We start from the raw sequence: 19307 nt of genomic DNA, 5'->3' as shown, positions 1-19307 counted from the left end.
GACAATAGATCTCTTAGTACCAGGGAATTAGGACCTGATGGAGGGACAATATATCTCTTAGTACCAGGGAATTAGGACCTGATGGAGGGACAATAGATCTCTTAGTACCAGGCCATTAGTGACCTGATGATCATTAGCAAGTTGGGTACTACTAATGCATGTCCAGAGTGCAGAAGAGGAGATTACTGTGACTCAGCAGTCACATAGAATTTTACTGTGGTCATGACTCACGCGCTAATACAGCCCTAGGTGTTTGCATGTCACATAAAAAAAGCAATTTTTATGCATTTATCACCTTACTTGTGTTCCGATCATCAGTCAGTCACAAGGACACACCCTGCTCTTGAATGCGACCACATGAGGTTGAACACGTGAACAGCAAAGCCACACCCAGATCTACTGTTGTTTCTACTTGCAGAGATACAATAGAAAGTGAAGTGGGGAGGGTTTGTACCGTGAATGAATGAAATCAAGTCTGTATAAAGATACAAATGTCCACTTAAAAGCTGAAGAGGAGGATATGAATATAATGTATTTTGGTTTCCAACTGGGCATGTTTAATATTCTCCTGTAACTCAAACTAGTATTGAGCCAAAGTCGCCATCACCCTAGAGATACAATGAGAACACACCAGTGGAGACTCGTCAGAGGAGGAAGGGAAGGACCATCCTACTCAGTCAATTTCATAAAAATAAAAATACTTTAACATTTTAAAAAGTTTTTAAAAACTGTACTAAATATATTCACATCACCAAATAAGTGATTAAAACACAAATGTTTTGCAATGAAGGTCTGCAGTAGCCGCAACAACACTCTCTGGGGTAGTAGCAGCTTTTTCCACCCTCCTCTGGGTACATTGACTTCAGTACAGAACCTAGGAGGCTCATGGTTCTCACCACCTTCCATAGATTTACACAGTAATTATGACTAATTCTGGAGGGTGTCCTCCAACCTACCAGAGCACTTGTTGCATGAACTGACATGTTGTCCACCCAATCAAAGGATCAGAGAATGAATCTAATACTGAAAGCATAAGCTACAGATAGCTAGCACTGCAGTGCATAAAATGTGGTGAGTAGTTGACTCAAAAGAAGACAATAGTTTATCCGTTTTGAACAAATTAATTTCTTCAAAAATTAAGGGGAAGCAGCAGGAGAGAGAGATATACTTTGTTGTATGTTTTAACTTACTCAGCTACTTAATGCAGCTAGCTAATTTAGCCCACTCAAACACCCGGCTCAAACGGAGAGTAATGCTGTTTATGTTAGTTAGCTGGCTAAGGCTATCCAACACTGGAACTCTTCCAAGTCAAGGTAAGCTTTCAGTTTTATTCATTTATTGCCACTGGAGCCCACCGGTGTAACTGGTGAACTGCTTGATATACACTGTACTGTGTGATTGTAGTGGATTAACTACCGCGTTAGTTCTAATAGCTATGTTAACTACGACGTTAGCTAATATGGTGAACCTGACATCACAGGAGGTTGGTTGTACCTTAATTGGGGAGAACGGCCCTTCGGTAATGGCTGGTTTCCATGTGTTCGATGCCATTCCATTTGCTCTGTTCCGGCCATTATTATGAGCTGTTCTCCCCTCACCACCGTCCTGTGATTGACAACGATGTAGAGGGAAGGGGGGGGGGGGGGGGGGGTGCTGAAGCATCTCCTGATAAATCACAATAAAATAAATACATGTATATATATATAAATGCACTAGGCCCTTATTACTCCTGTATGAGTGGAGCAGAGCAAAATAGTAGTCAGTATAGCGGGGAGAAATTCTGCACCCCACCCCAAAACATCTTTCCACGGCCATGGTTAGTGGTTATGGTAGGTTTGGCTTGGTCACAAGCACTGAAGTCCAACATTGAAGAGAAAAGGTGAAAGGAGGAGAGCACGTAGATGCGAGAAGGAATAATACAACAAGCAAAGTGATGATGTTGTTTGTATGTGGCTGCTACACAGGAAACTGTGTGTGCGGGTGATCAAGGGTGTATTCATTCCGCCGATTCTGTTAAAACGTTTCTTAAACAGAAGCAAACGGAATGAAACGGGGATAAACCTACCAGAATTTGTCCAAAAGAAACTCTCGTTTACAACTGTTTGGAGTAATTATTACACCCTAGATCAGCTAGGGAAAATGTTTGTATCAAGTAGTAGCCTAAACCTATCAATGTTACGTTTAGCTGGGTGAATGGAAGATGATTGACAGTCATCCAATATGCTGTAATAGAAAAGGCTATGCTCATAAAAAAATAAAAATAATAAACGCCCTCCCTAAACGGTCCCGTGTGGCTCAGTTGGTAGAGCATGGCGCTTGCAATGCCAGGGTTGTGGGTTCAATTCCCACGGGGGGACCAGGATGAATATGTATGAACTTTCCAATTTGTAAGTCGCTCTGGATAAGAGCGTCTGCTAAATGACTTAAATGTAAATGTAAACGGCACTGACTGTCACTGGAACAATTAAGTAAAGGTCTGTTTTTGTTATGGTCAAAGCAACCTGTTCATATTTGACGAGGCGATGCATCTCCTTTTGGCTAGGATTACCTCTTTTTGCAGGTTTATTTGACTATCCTACATATTGTTTGTATAAAAGGAACCTCACGTCCCTACTTGATATAGCCCAACACTTCTGGAGCTGCTTACCAGTATAATGATGACTCACCCATGAACTCTAGAATCAACAGAGGCAACTCTTTGCATAGCAAAGTACATCTAATTCCTCAGTGAATTCTTAACACAAAGAATATCACTCACATTGACTGATACAATAGACCTAACTTGTTATGTTACCTACTCAAACATGTTCTCAGAGCAGGCGACCAATGAAAATGGAGAGGAGGTGGGAATACCAAACTGAGAGCAGGCTGGGAAATAAATGTGTCACATGACGGGATTCAAAAACGTTTGTGGGAAAAGGGGAGGGAAGAAGAGGTAGAACAAATTTCTGAAGGAGCAAGCAGCAAGAAAGCAAAACAAGGTAAGTTGAATATAGCTGGCAAATTATTCATTTTGCACATTAATGTCCTGTATCCAGCTAGTCTAAATAATTAATTAAATAATAAATGTGATACACGCTAAAGTTAGTTCGAAAATAAAACTGTAGCTAAGTAATGTTAGCTAGCTAAACAGTTTTAGCCTCAGGTTACCAAGATAACTTGCTAGTAACTTGCCTACAACCAGCTAGCTAGCCAGCTAAATACAGTGCATTCTGAAAGTATTCAGAACCCTTGACGTTGTCCATATTTTGTTACATTAAAGCCTTATTCTAAAATTGATTAAATTGTTGTTTTTTCTGTCATCAATCTACACACAATATCCCACAATGACAAAGCAAAAATAGGTTTAGACAGTTTTGGAAATGTATTAAAAAATTTAAAAAATAACTTAAGTATTCATACCCTTTACTCAGTACTTTGTTGAAGCACCTTTGGCAGCGATTACAGCCTCGAGTCTTCTTGGGTATGATGCTACAAGCTTGGCACACCTGTATTTGGGGAGTTTCTCCCATTCTTCACTGCAGATCCTCTCAAGCTCTGTCAGGATGGATGGGTAGCGTTGCTGCACAGCTATTTTCAGGTCTCTCCAGAGATGTTCGATTGAGTTCAAGTCCGGGCTCTGGCTGGGCCACTCAAGGACATTCAGAGACTTGTCCCAAAGCCACTCCTGCGTTGTCTTGGCTGTGTGCTTAGGGTCGTTGTCCTGTTGGAAGGTGAACCTTCACCCCAGTCAGGTCCTGAACACTCTGGAGGTTTTCATCAATGATCTCTCTGTACTTTGCTCCGTTCATCTTTCCCTCGATGCTGACTAGTCTCCCAGCCTCTGTCGCTTAAAAACATCCCTCCTTCACCGTAAGGATGGTGTCAGACGTGATGCTTGGCATTCAGGCCAAACAGTTCCATCATGGGTTTATCAGACCAGATAATCTTGTTTCTCATGGTCTGAGTCCTTTAGGTGCCTTTTGGCAAAGTCCAAGTGGAGTGTCATGTGCTTTTTACTGAAGAGTGGCTTCTGTCTGGCCACTCTACCATAAAGGCCTGATTGGTGGAGTGCTTCATAGATGGTTGTCCTTCTCGTACAGTAGCTTCTCCCATCTCCACAGATGAACTCTGGAGTTCTGTCAGAGTGACCATCAGGTTCTTGGCCACCACCCTGACCAAGGCCCTTCTCCCCCGATTTGCTCAGTTTGGCCGGCCGGTCAGCTCTAGGAAAAGTCTTGGTGGTTCCAAACTTCTTCCATTTAAGAATAATGGAGGCCTCTGTGTTCTTGGGGACCTTCAATGCTGCAGACACTCTTCCCCAGTTTATTGCCTTACACAATCCTGTCTTGGAGCTCTACGGACAATTGCTTCGACCTCATGGCTTGATTTTTGCTCTGAAATGTACTGGCTCCTTATATAGACAGGTGTGTCTTTGCAAATCATGTCCAATCAGTTGAATTTACCACAGGTGGACTCCAATAAAGTTGTACGAACATCTCAAGGATAATCAATGGAAACAGGACGCACCTGAGCTCAATGTCTTATAGCAAAGAATCTGAATACTTATGTAAATGTTTTTTATTTTTAATACATTTGCACACAAAAAATAAACCGTTTTTGCTTCATCAATTTTAGAATAAGGCTGTAACATAACAAAATGTGGAAAAAGTCAAGGGGTCTGAATACTTTCCAAATGCACTGTATGTTGCTGTTCTAGTAGCAGCATATATTAATAGGGAGCGCTGGCGCTCATGGAACAGAACTTTGTTAGCCTGTTTGTACAGGGGCAGCGCCTCACTGTGCTTTCTCTTTGTCATACACACAATAACACACAGTCAGACCAATGTCCAGACAGAATCCAGGAGAAACAGTCTGAATTTCCATTTGAAGTCCAATTAAGCTGGGGAATCAAATTAAACCATACACATGAAGAATCAATTCAAACACCTTATCTATGCTTGTTTGAGCTTGCCTGGCTTAATAAAGCAAAACAAGACCCAAAACTGCAAACCCCGTACATCTGGCACTCTTGGCAAACTCAAGTATTTGAAAGGATTTTTCAAGTATTTGAACCCGTGTCTGGTATGCAGTGAACTGTTAGCATTGTTGGTCCTCTCGGCACTTAGCAGCAGAGTATAGCCAGGTTGACCAATGCTGTGGCCATACTGGGGTGTTTGGGTCCAAAACTCTTCTCCCTGATGTCCAGAGCCAGCTCATGCATAGGAACAGACTTCTCCAGCTTTCCCTGGACAACACACACATCTTCTCTGCCAGCTTCACAAATCAGGATTACACACAAGCTACAAGAATGCAAGGTCTCTAGGCTAACTGCCAAACAGTAATGCACATAACGCTACCAGACATGGGACGGTTGCACAGATTCAGATCAAGCCTACATCTGGAGTGAACTAAAAGCTATTTTAACGTATACTCTCTTTAAACAAGGACTTGTGATAAGCTGTAGGCCACACTATCTACCGAGAGAGTTCTTTTCTATATTATTCATAGCTGTCTATTTACCACCACAAACTGATGCTGGCACTAAGACCGCACTCAACGAGCTGTATAATGCCATTAGCAAACAAGAAAAGGCTCATCCAGAAGCGGCGCTCCTAGTGGCCGGGGACTTCAATGCAGGCAAACTTAAATCCATTTTAAATTTCTACCAGCATGTCACATGTGCAACCAGAGGGAAAAAAACTCTGGACCACCTTTACTCCACACACAGAGATACATACAAAGCTTTCTCTCTCCCTCCATTTGGAAAATCTGACCATAATTATATCCTCCTGATTCCTGCTTACAAGCAAAAACTAAAGCAGGAGGTTCCAGTGACTAGCTCAATACCAAAGTGGTCAGATGACTCTGATGCTATGCTACAGGACTGCTTTGCTAGCACAGACTGGAATATGTTCCGGCATTCATCCAATGGCATTGAGGAGTATACCACATCAGTCGTCAGCTTCATCAATAAGTGCATTGACGACGTCATCACCCACAGTGACCGTACGTACATATCCTAACCAGAAGCCATGGATTACAGGCAGCATCCACATCGGGCTAAAGGCTAGAGCTGCCACTTTCAAGGAGTGGGACACTAATCCGGAAGCTTATAAGAAATTGCGCTACGCCCGCAGACAAACCATCAAACAGGCAAAGCGTCAATACAGAATTAAGATTGAATCCTACTCCCATTGTTCTCTGCAGATCCTCTCAGGCTTTGTCAGATTTAGAAAACAATTACTTATAGAGTTAGTGTGTGTTGTGACATACAGTCGAAGCAGGTGGTCTCCCCCATGAAAAAGTACTGCTGAATTACTACTACACAAGATCTGCACAAACCCTCTGTATGATGAGCTGGATGTGTTCAAACATGGCGTGCTCACTCACACCTGACTACATCCAGATCTGACCCAGCTCGTTGCATGCCTAGGAGAAAAAAGACGACCCGACATATATCATCTGATCCTCACCAACTCAATAATGAATGTTTTACAGTCAGGAAATAATGACATGCTAGTACTCGAGTTTTATTTGAAGTGCATTTCACATGGGTCACAAGTACACAACATCATTAATAGGGAATAAAATCATGTAGGAAAATGTGGAAAGAGGAATGTGGAGTACTGACTGTGTTGATGGCCAGTACTGACAGTTCTGCTCTTAGAGACCCAGTTGACTGTAACTTCACCTAGAGCAGCAAAATTATTTACTAGCAAGCTAGCTTGTTAACCTACAACGAACTTTATGTCCTTATTAGAAAGCGTTATGATTGAGGCAAATCAAACACAACACATCACTGAGTACCACTCTTCATATTTTCAAGCATGGTGGTGGCTGCATCAACTTTATGGGTATGCTTGTCATCGACAAGGACTGGGAGTTTTTTAGGATCAAAATGAATGGAAAAGAGCTAAGCATGGGCAAAATCCTAGAGGAAAACCTGGTTCAGTCTGCTTTCCAAAAGACACTGGGAGACAAACTCACCTTTCAGCAGGACAATAACCTAAAACACAAGGCCAAATATACACCGGAGTTGATCAATAACCAATTTGACAGAGCTTGAAGAATTCTGAAAAGAATAATGGGCAAATATTGCACAATCGAGGTGTGGAAAGCTCTTAGAGACTCACAGCTGTAATCTCTGCCAAAGGTGCTTCTACAAAGTATTGACTCAGGGGTGTGAATACTTACAGTACCTGTCAAAGATTTGGACACACCACCTCATTCAGGGGTTTTTCTTTAATTTGACTATTTTCTACATTGTAGAATAAATAACACATATGGAATCATGTACTGTATGAAGCAGCATAAGACATTTTTGGACACACATTGTTGTGATGTGCTTGAACAGGAAAGTGGCGTGGCGGTCCTTTGTGGGCAAATTTTGTCATCAAAGAGAAAGATGCTGGATTTACAATTCCCAATTGAATGACTGTTCAAAACGTATTTTCCCAGTTTGAGCTGTTTATTCCCGACTTCCCAGTTGCAATGCTTGCAGTTAGCCACTGTCACCGATTCCTTACAAAACACTCATTGTTGAATTTGCAATCTACCAAAATTGTTGTGTAATGTTTATGTCCAGTGGCCGATGAGCACCAATATGTTTTATCTACATTTTCTCATCATTATTTCTCTTCATATGACAAGGATTAAAAAGGATTTGCCAGTAGACTTGATTCATGATGATGACTACTAAGCTAAGATTGTGAAAGTAAGATGTTGACATGATCAGTCCAATCAAAGCTACTGTACATATAACGCGATTTGATGTAATTTCTATGGCCAATGACCTTGAGCCTTCTTGGAAGGGCACTTGTAATATAACTCTATGGCAGGACCCAAAGGGCTATCTACCCTTTCTAAGGACTTAAGCTTGGCGATTACGTAAGGTCCCCATGAGTGACAGAACACTGAGCCAATCACGGCGCAATGCTCCTATTGTCTGCTAGCACGCCCCACTACCACAGAAAGCACTGAGCTGGGCCTGAAACACCTGCATTTTAAAGCTGCCTTACTCAAGAAAACAAAAAAGAGACCAAGTTTGTATGCGGCTTTATGAATTAAATTGTATATTTATTTTGTTACATTGTTCGCAAAGTAATATGTGACACGTATTTATGCCAAAATAACATGCAAAACAGGCAAATTTTCTTTTTGCTCTGCCACACCTGCCGTGAATGACGAGTCGCCACTGTGCCTCCTCCCACCTCCTCTCCATTTTCATTTGGTGCCTGATGCGACCAGTCATAATCCTTTCTGCTCTGAGAACATGTTTGAGTAAGGGAAACTCCCATGAGTGTTATGCTCATATAATGTAAGGCACAGTATGTGTTTTGGACCTCATCCAATCTGCAAAGGTGTTTCTTTTCATGTTTTTAGAGGACAGCAATGGACCCTCAATTATGATAGTGTCCTGAAATGCATTGACATCTAGATTTTATGCACAGCCAAATGTATCATGTTGCGTCAGTGTCGTAGGCCTACAGAATATTAACTTTAAACCTGTCATAGAGTACAGAGAACATACATGGCTTGTGGTACGGGAAGTATACAATGGAGCTAAAATAGCTTTTTAATAGCTGATGAAACAAATCATATTTTCCCTGATGTCACTGTAATAATCTGTTTTCAATTTACTCAAATGCGATAATTTTCACTTTTAATTGGGCTGGCCAAAGATGTTTTTAAATGAGAGACATGCCACCTGGTGGCAACGAATGGAACGAGAAAAACACATTCCAGAAATAATATTAAATTTGCCATATGATAGAGCCATATAAGAGTAATAAATTAACATGAATAAATTACATCAGTTATCATTCAGCTGATGCAATCCTGTCAAAAGTGACATATTACAGTATGCGACCATGAAATATATATACATACATACATATACAGTTGAAGTTGTAAATTTGCATACACTTAGGTTAAAGTAATTAAAACTTGTTTTTCAACCATTCATCATGAGACCACACAGCCGTCATACCGCTCAGGAAGGAGACACGTTCTGTCTCCTCGCACTTTGGTGCGAAAAGTGCAAATCAATCCCAGAACAGCACAGGACCTTGTGAAGATGCTGGAGGAAACAGGTACAAAAGTATCTATATCCACAGTAAAACGAGTCCTATATTGACATAACCTGAAAGGCCGCTCAGCAAGGAAAAAGCCACTGCTCCAAAACTGCCATAAAAAAGCCAGACTATGGTTTCCAACTGCACATGGGGACAAAGATTGTACTTTTTGGAGAAATGTCCTCTGGTCTGATGAAACAAAAATAGAACTGTTTGGCCATAACAACCATCTTTATGTTTGGAGGAAAAATGGGGAGGCTTGCCAGCCAAAGAACACCATGCCAACCGTGAAGCACGGGGGTGGCAGCATCATGTTGTGGGGGTACTTTGCTGCAGGAGGGACTGGTGCACTTCACAAAATAGATGGCATCATGAGGGAGGAAAATTGTGTGGATATATTGAAGCAAAATCTCCAGACATCAGTCAGGAAGATAAAGCTTGGTCGCAAATGGGTCTTCCAAATGGACAATGACCCCAAGCATACTTCCAAAGTTGAGGCAAAATGGCTTAAGGACAACAAAGTCAAGGTATTGGAGTGGCCATCACAAAGCCCTGACCTCAATCCCATAGAAGATTTGTGGGCAGAACTGAAAAAGTGTGTGCGAGCAAGGAGGCCTACAAACTTGACTCAGTTACACCAGCTCTGTCAGGAGGAATGGGCCAAAATTCACCCAACTTAATGTGGGAAGCTTGTGGAAGGCTACCCAAAACGTTTGACCCAAGTTAAACAATTTAAAGGCAATGCTACCAAATACTAATTGAGTGCATGTACATTTCTGACCCACTGGGAATGTGATGAAAGAAATAAAGGTGAAATAAATCATTCTCTCTACTATTGTTCTGACATTTCACATTCTTAAAATGAAGTGGTGAACCTAACAGACCTAAAACAGGGAATTTTTACTCTGATTAAATGTCAGGAATTGTGAAAACCTGAGTTTAAATGTATTTGGCTAAGGTGTCTGTAAACTTCCAACTTCAACTGTATATATAGACGAGGCTTGAACCCCCGTCATCAGTTGTATGTGTGGTCCGTTACCGCTTCACCAGATTCCGGAACTATCTGGTCTTCTCAGTTAGTTCATATCCTGGACCTTCTCCTCAACTGAGGTGGACACCACCTTCCCATCGACCATCTCCTCCACGATCACCCTCACCCGCTTCTGCTTGTGTGGATTATACTCTGTGGAAAGAGCCACCAAACAAGAATTCATTCATCCAGTCATTGTGTGTATTATGGGGAACAACACTTGATTCTTTCATTGATTAATTTGTTTTATTAATTATTCTCCTGCTTGCTCACCTTCCACTACTTCCTGGACTTGTTGTACTTCCTGGATCTTCTCGACCACGATCACTTTCCTGACCTCCTGTCTGGTCTCCACAGGCCTAATGGTAGACACACAGGGGAAGAACACTTACGGTCAACTAAACTCACCAACACACATCTTGATTTTCTAGTTAGCAATCAGTGGTGTAAAGTACTTAAGTAAAAATACTTGAAATACTTAAGTAGTTTTTGGGGGTATCTGTACTTTACATTGCTTTTTATATTTTTGACTACTTTTACTTCACTACATTCCTTAAGAAAATATTGTACTTTTCCTTGACACCCAAAAGTACCCGTTACATTTTGAATACTTAGCAGAATAGTCCAACTCACGCACTTATCAACCGAACATTCCTGGTAATTCCTACTGCCTCTGATCTGGCGGACTCACTAAACCAACATGTTTTGTTTGTAAATGATGTCTGAGTGCCCCTGGCTTTGTGTAAATTAAAAAACAAGAAAATGGTGCCATCTGGTTAATACAAGGAATTTGAAATGATTGATACTTTTATCTTTGATACTTAAGTATATTTTAAACCAAATACTTTCACTGAAGTAGAATTTTACTGGGTGACTTTTACTTGAGTCATTTTCTATTATTCTATTTTCTATTATTATTTCTATTATTACTTTTATTCAAGTATGACAGTTGGGTACTTTTTCCACCGCTGTTTGCAATGAGGTGCCAATAAACAACTGTCATCCCCCCTTCCCTTCCACCTCCGTATCTTTCCTGTCCCTCCATTATCCCCTCTCACCAGAGTTGCTCTCCATCCAGCAGCCTCCTGTACTCAGCGATCTCCATCTCCAGCCTCATCTTGATGTCCAGGAGGATCTGGTACTCGGAGGCCTGCTGCTGGATGCTGACGTTGATATGCTGCAGCTCCTCCTCCATGCTGTTGATACAAACCTGCAGCTGGTTCAGCTGGGAGCCATAGCGGCCGTTTATATCAACGACGCTCTGCTCCAGGTACCCCTTCTAGGAATGTGTTTATGTTTGTAAGGGATGAAGAAAACGGAGGAAGGAAGGAGAGGGTAGTAGAAATGTATGAAGAGGGAGATGAAGAAGGGTAGAGATAGTTAGATTGGTGTGCATCAACGGTGTTAGAACACCTTGACATTAGACCACTGTGGAGGTCTGATAACATCTAACAAACTTTGATTTTGGAGTGTACTGTTCCTTTAAGACCTAAAGGAATTCCATATTTTAGGAACAGAGGTAGGGTAAAGAGAAATGCTGTATGTTTAGGGATGCTGATTCACTAAGATGTTTTGACATCATACCTGAGTGAGCAGGCCATGCAGTTCAATCTCCAGGCTCTGGAAGGTCCTCTTCAGGTCAGTCACCTGAGACTGAGAGGTCTTCACCTCTATGGTGCTGGTGGTGATCTGGTTCTGAAGCACCTCCACCTGACACACACACACACATACACACACACACACACACACACACAGCCACACCGTATTAGTCAAAAGTATAGTACCACTTCACAAAATACATGTCAATTGTGCCTCTCACAAAACACATTTAGGGACCCGTGTCCACATCTTTCGAGTCCCCCTGTCCTATTTTCAGAGGTTGTCTCACCTTGCTCTCAAACCACTTGGCAGCATCTCTCTGGTTCTTTGTTACCATGCCCTCATACTGGGTCCTCATCTCCTCCAGCACCTTGCTCATGTCCACTGAGGAAGCACAGTCCATCTCCACATTCACAGCACCACAATGCTGCGGACGCATCAACTGCATCTCCTAACAACATGAAAGGGGGACAAATTGTTCTATAATACCTGGGATTTGTAGTTTACTTATACACAGTGAAGGGCAAAAGCACCTGAAAGCAATGAGTTACTGTATATTTGAGTACTAATAACAGTGGTTGCCCTAGATTTTTTTGTGGGTGAGTTTTGCCCCCTTGTGGCCAAACATGGAAAGGTCTCAAACACACATTCAAATGCGAAAACAATGCAAAAACTACAGGGGGAGCCATTGTGTCCTAATGAAAAAACACAGGTGGCTGCCTGGAGCGTTCAGACTTCAGCCAACATCACAAGCGGTAAGACTTGAGTGTGTGAGGAGAAATTACCTCCTCGTGGTTTTTCGTGAGGTAGACCAGCTCCTCCTTCTGCCCCTCAATCTGTATCTCCAGTTCTGCTCTGGTGAGTGTAAAGCTGTCCAGGACTCCTCTCAGACGAGCCACATCCCCTTCCATCTTCATACGCATGTTAGCCTCCGTCTCTAACCTACAGAGGTTGAGGAAAGAAGAGGTCTTGATTAGTTCCTTCTCACAACAAACCAAGATACAACTTGCCCAACCATAAACTGATCCATAGCTCTGCCTACCCCCATGAGCATTTCTCTAGATCTGGGAGGATTCGATCTACTCAATCTCAAACCTATAGGCCAAGAGTTACAAACAGAATCAGTACACTCACAGAGGCTGTGTACAGTACAGAGAGGAAGTGCACCTACTTCATCTTGAAGTCATCAGCTGCAAGTCTGGCACTATCCACCTGCAGGATCATCTGAGAGTTCTCCACAGACCTGGCTTGGATCTAGGAACAGGAGGACAGCCACAGTCAATGGAATGTAACAACAGAGTCAACTATGTACAGGATATCATGTGTTTAGATCAGCAGATCTGGCTCATGTCTAATGTTCATTCATTTACAACAGAACACAACAGAACAACAGAACATTTACAACAGAACACAACAATCAACAAGATAAATACTGAAAGACTATAGGAATTATACCTCAAATCTATCACTTATCTAATTCATCCTAGTGACGCTCTTCTTTCACAAACCTGTTGGCGTCTTCTCAATCCTATCCTCACCTCCCTTCCCACTGTGACAGACATCAATTTAACGTCTATTTGATGTTGGATCAACATAATTACATTGAAATGACATGGAAACAATGTTGATTCAACCAGTGTGTGCCCAGTGGGTCGCTACATTAAGACTACATTACCCAGATGTACCTGGTTGAGGATGTCTGTGATGGTGGCATGGAACCCACTGAGGTCCTTCTTGTGAGTCGGTGATCTCATCTCGTAGAACTCCTTGATCTGCAGCTCCAACTTGCTATTGGCTGTCTCTAGAGAGTGCACCTGTGTACACAGGGAGTGGAGGGAATTATTTGGGCTCCCGAGTGGCGCAGTGGTCTAAGGCACTGCGTTGCAGAGCTAGGGGCATCACTACAGACCCTGGTTTGATCCCAGGTTGTATCACAACCGGCCGTGATTTGGAGTACCATAGGGCGCTGCACAATTGGCCCAGCGTCATCTGTGTTAAGGGAGAGTTTGGCTGGGATAGGCTGTCATTGTAAATAAGATTTTGTTTTAACTGACTTGCTTGGTTAAATAAAGAAAAAATAAAAAGTTCAGTTCATGGGTCTATCTGAAATGGCACCCTATTCCCTATATAAAACACTACATTTGACCAGAGCCCTGTGGGCCCTGTTGTGCACTACATAGGGAATAGGGTGCCATTTGGAGCGTAACACATCACGTTATGAGAATCAGCACTCTCCCATTAGATAATCCCCAACATAATGGAATTGAAAATAAATGATCAAATCCTGCTATGTCATTGTCCTCACTATGTATATTGTGTTGCTACCATGTTGTTGTTATGTTGTGTTGCTACCATCTGTGTTGTCATGTGATGCTACCTTGCTATGTTGTTGTCTTAGGTCTATCTTTATGTAGTGTTGTGTTGTCTCTCTTGTTGTGATGTGTGTTTAGTCCTATATTTAGAGGCCCGTCCCCGCAGGAGGCCTTTTGCATTTTGGTAGGCCATCATTGTAAATAAGAATTTGTTCCTAACTGACTTGACTAGTTAAACAAAGTTTAAATCAAATTAATAGGTGTAATTAGGAACGTGCGTTTATAATAGTAATATAGGTGTGTCTTTTAATAATGAGACTTTCCTTGGAGTTTTACAGGCAAACTATAGGTTACTGCTTCTTCTCAATAGCAATTTTACAATTAGAAAAGCTAATGATATTGTATATATATATATATATATATATGTATATATATATTTTACTTTATATATATATTTTCAATATATTTATATATATGTTTCCCTAAATGTTGAAAGGGAGTGTTTGACTTGACGATTCTTTGGCACCGTATGACGAGAGGTATTTCCAGTGTGCCTAATCACTTGGCAGGCCTTCTGATATTTCTACTGTTTTCTTTGGTTCTATTATGACAGGTAGAGATGTTCTGCCTCGTTTAGCGAAAGACGGCAACAAAAGCGAAAGTGTGAGTCCTCTGTCTTTGGCCTACTTGCAAAAGACAATAACATGCAATTCCTTCCAAACGTCAGTTGGAATGATCAGTGGTGGAAAAAGTACCCAAATGTCATACTTGAGCAAAAGTAAAGATACCTTAAAGAAAGTTACTCAAGTGAAAGTAACACAGTAAAATACTACTTGAGTAAAAGTCTAAAAGTATTTGGTTCTAAATATACTTAAGTATCAAAAGTAAATGTAGTTGTTGAATATATACTTGAGTATCAAAAGTAAAAGTATAAATAATTTCAAATTCCTTATATTAAGCAAAGCAGATGGCACCACTCTTGTTTTCAAAATGTATGGATAGCCAGGGGTACACTCCAACACTCAGACATAATTGGCAAACAATGTATTTGTGTTTAGTGAGTCTGCCAAATCAGAAGCAGTAGGGATGACCACGTGTTCTCTTGATAAGTGTGTGAATTGGACCATTTTCCTGTCCTGCTAAGCATGTATCATGTAACAAGTACTTTTGGGTGTCAGGGAAAATGTATGGACTAGAAAGTACATTCTTTTCTTTAGGAATGTAGTGAAGTAAAAGTTGTCAAAAATGTAAATAATAAAGTTCAGCTACCCCACAAAACTACTTAAGTAGTACTTTAAAGTATTTTTACACCACTGATTATAATAAAGCAGGTATGGAGGGGAGCTGTATACCTCCTATACTGGAAGTTACACCAGTAAAAAAGAGGGACACAGCACAGACTGGGCCAGAACAATTTAGAGGGCTGGAGGTGGAAGGACCCTAACAAAATCGGTTTATTTCTAATCTAGGACAACAATCTTACATGCTTTTTTGCTTTAATTATTCTTTTATTTCCCTTAAATGATCCATTTCTACTATACACCCTCTTCCACACACCCCAGTTACCACACACACACCTCCAGTCTTCATAAGAAAGAGCCTCCTATCTATTCTCATCATCCTTGGAGTGCCAGAAACTGACAGACTGGCTTCCAGTTTTTCTATATAAATTAGTTGATGCTTTACATTCTTGTGAGGTGCACAATGTAAAGAAACATCAGGTCCATGTTAAACCATTATCTCTTGTTTCCTATTTCCATAACAGCATATCACTTTGGCCGTGGTATCCTGACAACAATTCCAGTGTTAAAAAATGTTGAATATTGACAAGCTTCATTGACAACATTCTAAACGGATATCATATCTGTATGAATTGAATTACATTTTTTTGCTGCTTTTAAAGACCATAATATATACAGAAGATAGTTCCTTAACTATTTAGAAAATCTATAAGTAAACAACTGTAATGTTGGTCACTGTCAATGATTCTCTCTTTATTCCAGATTAGAGTGGAGGATGTACGTCATCACACACTGTCCACTTAACCTTTTCTCATCGCTTGTTTAGGTTTCGCTTTAACGATATCACTGTTATAATCGTTTTACAACTACACTCTAAAAAGAAAAGGTTCCTGGAGTATCCTTTAGGGGTTCTTCAAATTGAAACTGTGGGGGAACCCCTATAAGTTCTTCGAAGAACCCTTTAAAAAGGTTGATTTTAGTGGCAAAGTAGAATAAACAAATCAAAATATGAGGTAAACTCCCAGCAGAGCCTCAAGTCCAATGGGTATATTCTCTGGCGTGTTGATGTTTTCCGTATCCAAAGCCAGAAGGATTTTGCAGTGCATGGTGATTGAACAGGTATCCTATTATATTCAGAGGTGTAGGGAGGGTGAAGTATGAATCCAATGTTTTTAAACAAAACTTGCACGACAGTATTCATACCTTGGTTTTTGTGGTAAATGTGAATGAAAAAGCTGTTTTGATATAGTTTTTCAAACACATACCTTGTCCATAATGTAGAGGCCTATGTGATTTTCATTGCAGAGGTAAGGGAGGATGATACATGTGATCTGCATAACATATCAATACTATTTGTCATACCTTTGTATACCTGCAGACAGAGACACAAGTGAACAGTTCAGTCATCTGCACCCAATACAGCTAGCCTTCAACATATTCTGATAGCCTACATATTCTTGACTCTTTGTTGATTAATATCCATTTAATTGTGTCCATTTTCTGTTTTACACTCTATAAACAAAGGCTCCTGGAGTTTCCTTTAGGGGTTCTTCAAATACAAACTGTAGGGGAACCAATACAAGTTCTTCAAATAATTAATTTAAATGGATCCTCGGAGAAACCTTTGAAGAACTTTGTGAACTATCCGCTCCCCTAATATTTGTATTAATATAACACATTATTTTAGTTGTCAGCGTTTATTATGATTTTAGTGGCAAAGCAGAATAAAAAAATATATAAATATGAAGTAAACCATTGGCTGTAGCCTACTGTATTATCCCATTTAATTGAACATTCTGGATAGTATTGATGAAAGGGTTTACTAAAAACAAAAAAAGATTAATAAAAAAAGATTAAAGATCACTTTCTCGTAACATTTTTCTGTATCATCGAATTTGTTGTGGTTTGAAAAGAGTGATCACTCTGCCTTGTCTTTCAGTCTCGGCTCATAATCTAGGCCGTGCTTAATATTGCTCAGCGCGCGTAATCTCCATCTACTGTACATCCCCATCACTCTTCCTTACCTTTTCCAGGTAGGCGGCCAAACGATCGTTCAGATTCTGCATGGTATGCTTCTCGTTGGCACCAATAGTGATCTGGCCTGGCCCGTCCATAGAGAAAGTGGATTGAGAGATACGGGTGCCGTATCCCCCGGCACCTCCATATACACTCGGCGCGCGACTGCTCCCAACAGAGGACACGCTCATACGGGACCTACCGCCTCCCAAACCGCTGGAAAACTGCATCCCACCGGACAAACTGAGGCCACTCGAACCGACACCGCTACGTGAGATGTATCTACGGCTACTACTGCGACTGGCTACAATGGATATGGCGAGAGATAGTCTGGCGATGCGTCCTGTGAGGTTAAAGTGCGTTCTTCCGAATTGGAGGCGACAGGTAAAATAACCCCTTTTGTGTCCTCGAGCTTCTTATACAGATGAATTAAGAATGATTGACTGCGTCACCACTATTCCTTGGAATTAAGGTATATCTAATTGTTTTGTTCAGTGGGTGGGTACAGGGCTTGCAACAACTATGTAACAAGAGACATCACTTAAGTCATTAAGGACTTCTAGGGAAATGAATGGTTCAGTAAAGGTTGTGGTTTATGAAGGGCAGTGTGTTTGACAGGTATAAACTGGCAAGTCAGACAGTTTGAGAACGTTACTGGAAGTGTTTTGTAAAGCTGACATTCCATGTTTTCAGACATCCATTTTCAATTACATTTCAGTTTGTTTACTGAAATGTACAACGTTTTTAATATTTCAGGATTTGTAGACTAAATATTGTATTTGGTATGTTATTATTTTACCAAACAAAAATGTTGCACCAAGTCACTCCTTCACTTACATTTGATAATTTTCTGTCATTCTATCCATTTGAAAAGATGGTCAGTAACTGTCATCTTTTTGAAATGTAGATAACCATTATGAACTGTTCATAAATTCAACACATTCAATGTTGTTACTTTGTCTACTCAGTATACTTGCTCTCAGATTACTTGGTTTGGATAGTGTGTTTAATCATTGTCAAAGATGTGTAGTAGGCATTCTTAGTATTTTGGCAAAATAGAATGTTGCCCTAAATCACTTATGATTTTCTCATTCTTTCTGAATTCAAAGATGTACTGTACAGTAACTATACCCTTATTTGAAATATGAATAAACCTCAGAATTCCTCACATTCCATTTGGCCTACTCAGTACTTGCCTTCAAATGTTGGTTTGGATAGTGTGTTTTATTCAAAGGAAAAGTGTATACGAAACAGCCAGAAAACAGCTGGAATAAATTTAACAGTTTCATTCCAAAACGATCTATATCCATTTTCAGAAATGTTGGTCAATTAGCTTTCATTGTTTAAAGACATTATGAAAGACTGGTGTGTTTTTTTCACTATCCAATGAGGTTATTCAGTGACAGACATGTATTTGTTAATACTGTTAGGTTTCACACAGTCAAATGTAACAAATAATTAAAAAAAATTATAAAGAAATGTACAAATGATACATCAATATTTAGAATTTTTACATTACATTTATTTGCAACCCTACCATGTAAAGACAGTGATGTAATCAATGGTCAATGTTTACCTTTTTAATTGGAGGGTATGACAGTCTATTACAAATCAGTATTAAAGTACTTTGACAGTATTTCAGTCTGAAGAAAGTATGGTTTGAAGTGACTGAAATGCATCAGAAAGGTATTAGGAAATTTAAAAGATCATCAGGCAATAGTTTTTCATGATCTTCTGTGTACAAAAAAACATAATTGATGATGTTCTTTCCCCCCAGTTTGATTTAATGCCTGGTCTTGTGCACTCTGTTCTAATTGAGCTTGTGGGCATTGTAGAGGGAAACATAAAAAATGTGTTCCTGAGAGTCTTGTCTTTCAGTGATGGGGTCATAATATTTTGGAGCTTAAACCGTTCAAAAGATAGTCACACTTTTAAGAAGAAATAGAAACCACTCTGTTTATTAAAACACTGCATCTAGCTGCTGCTGTGCCAGAGTTTATTGACGTAACCCCGGTTCTATGAACCAAGCGCAATTCTTTTTTTCTTCCAGAGT

The 19307-nt window shown here is 40.4% G+C and overlaps 1 protein-coding gene across 1 annotated transcript; it reads right to left on the bottom strand.

The window, feature by feature from the left end:
* Window positions 1-6510: 6510 nt before the first annotated feature.
* LOC129837424 (keratin, type I cytoskeletal 19-like) lies at window positions 6511-17652 on the bottom strand. The gene is made up of 9 exons (XM_055903577.1): window positions 17263-17652; window positions 13371-13499; window positions 12857-12939; window positions 12471-12627; window positions 11975-12136; window positions 11671-11796; window positions 11145-11365; window positions 10360-10445; window positions 6511-10239 (listed from the first exon to the last, which is right to left on the bottom strand). Exons 1-9 carry the CDS (start codon window positions 17482-17484, stop codon window positions 10133-10135), a joined length of 1293 nt encoding a protein of 430 aa, XP_055759552.1. The 5' UTR covers window positions 17485-17652; the 3' UTR covers window positions 6511-10132.
* Window positions 17653-19307: the final 1655 nt, after the last annotated feature.

This window comes from Salvelinus fontinalis, chromosome 3 (genome assembly GCF_029448725.1).
Source record: "Salvelinus fontinalis isolate EN_2023a chromosome 3, ASM2944872v1, whole genome shotgun sequence".
Classification (NCBI taxonomy): domain Eukaryota; kingdom Metazoa; phylum Chordata; class Actinopteri; order Salmoniformes; family Salmonidae; genus Salvelinus; species Salvelinus fontinalis.
Note: the sequence above shows the minus strand (reverse complement) of the source record. Positions and strands in the feature narration are given on the sequence as shown.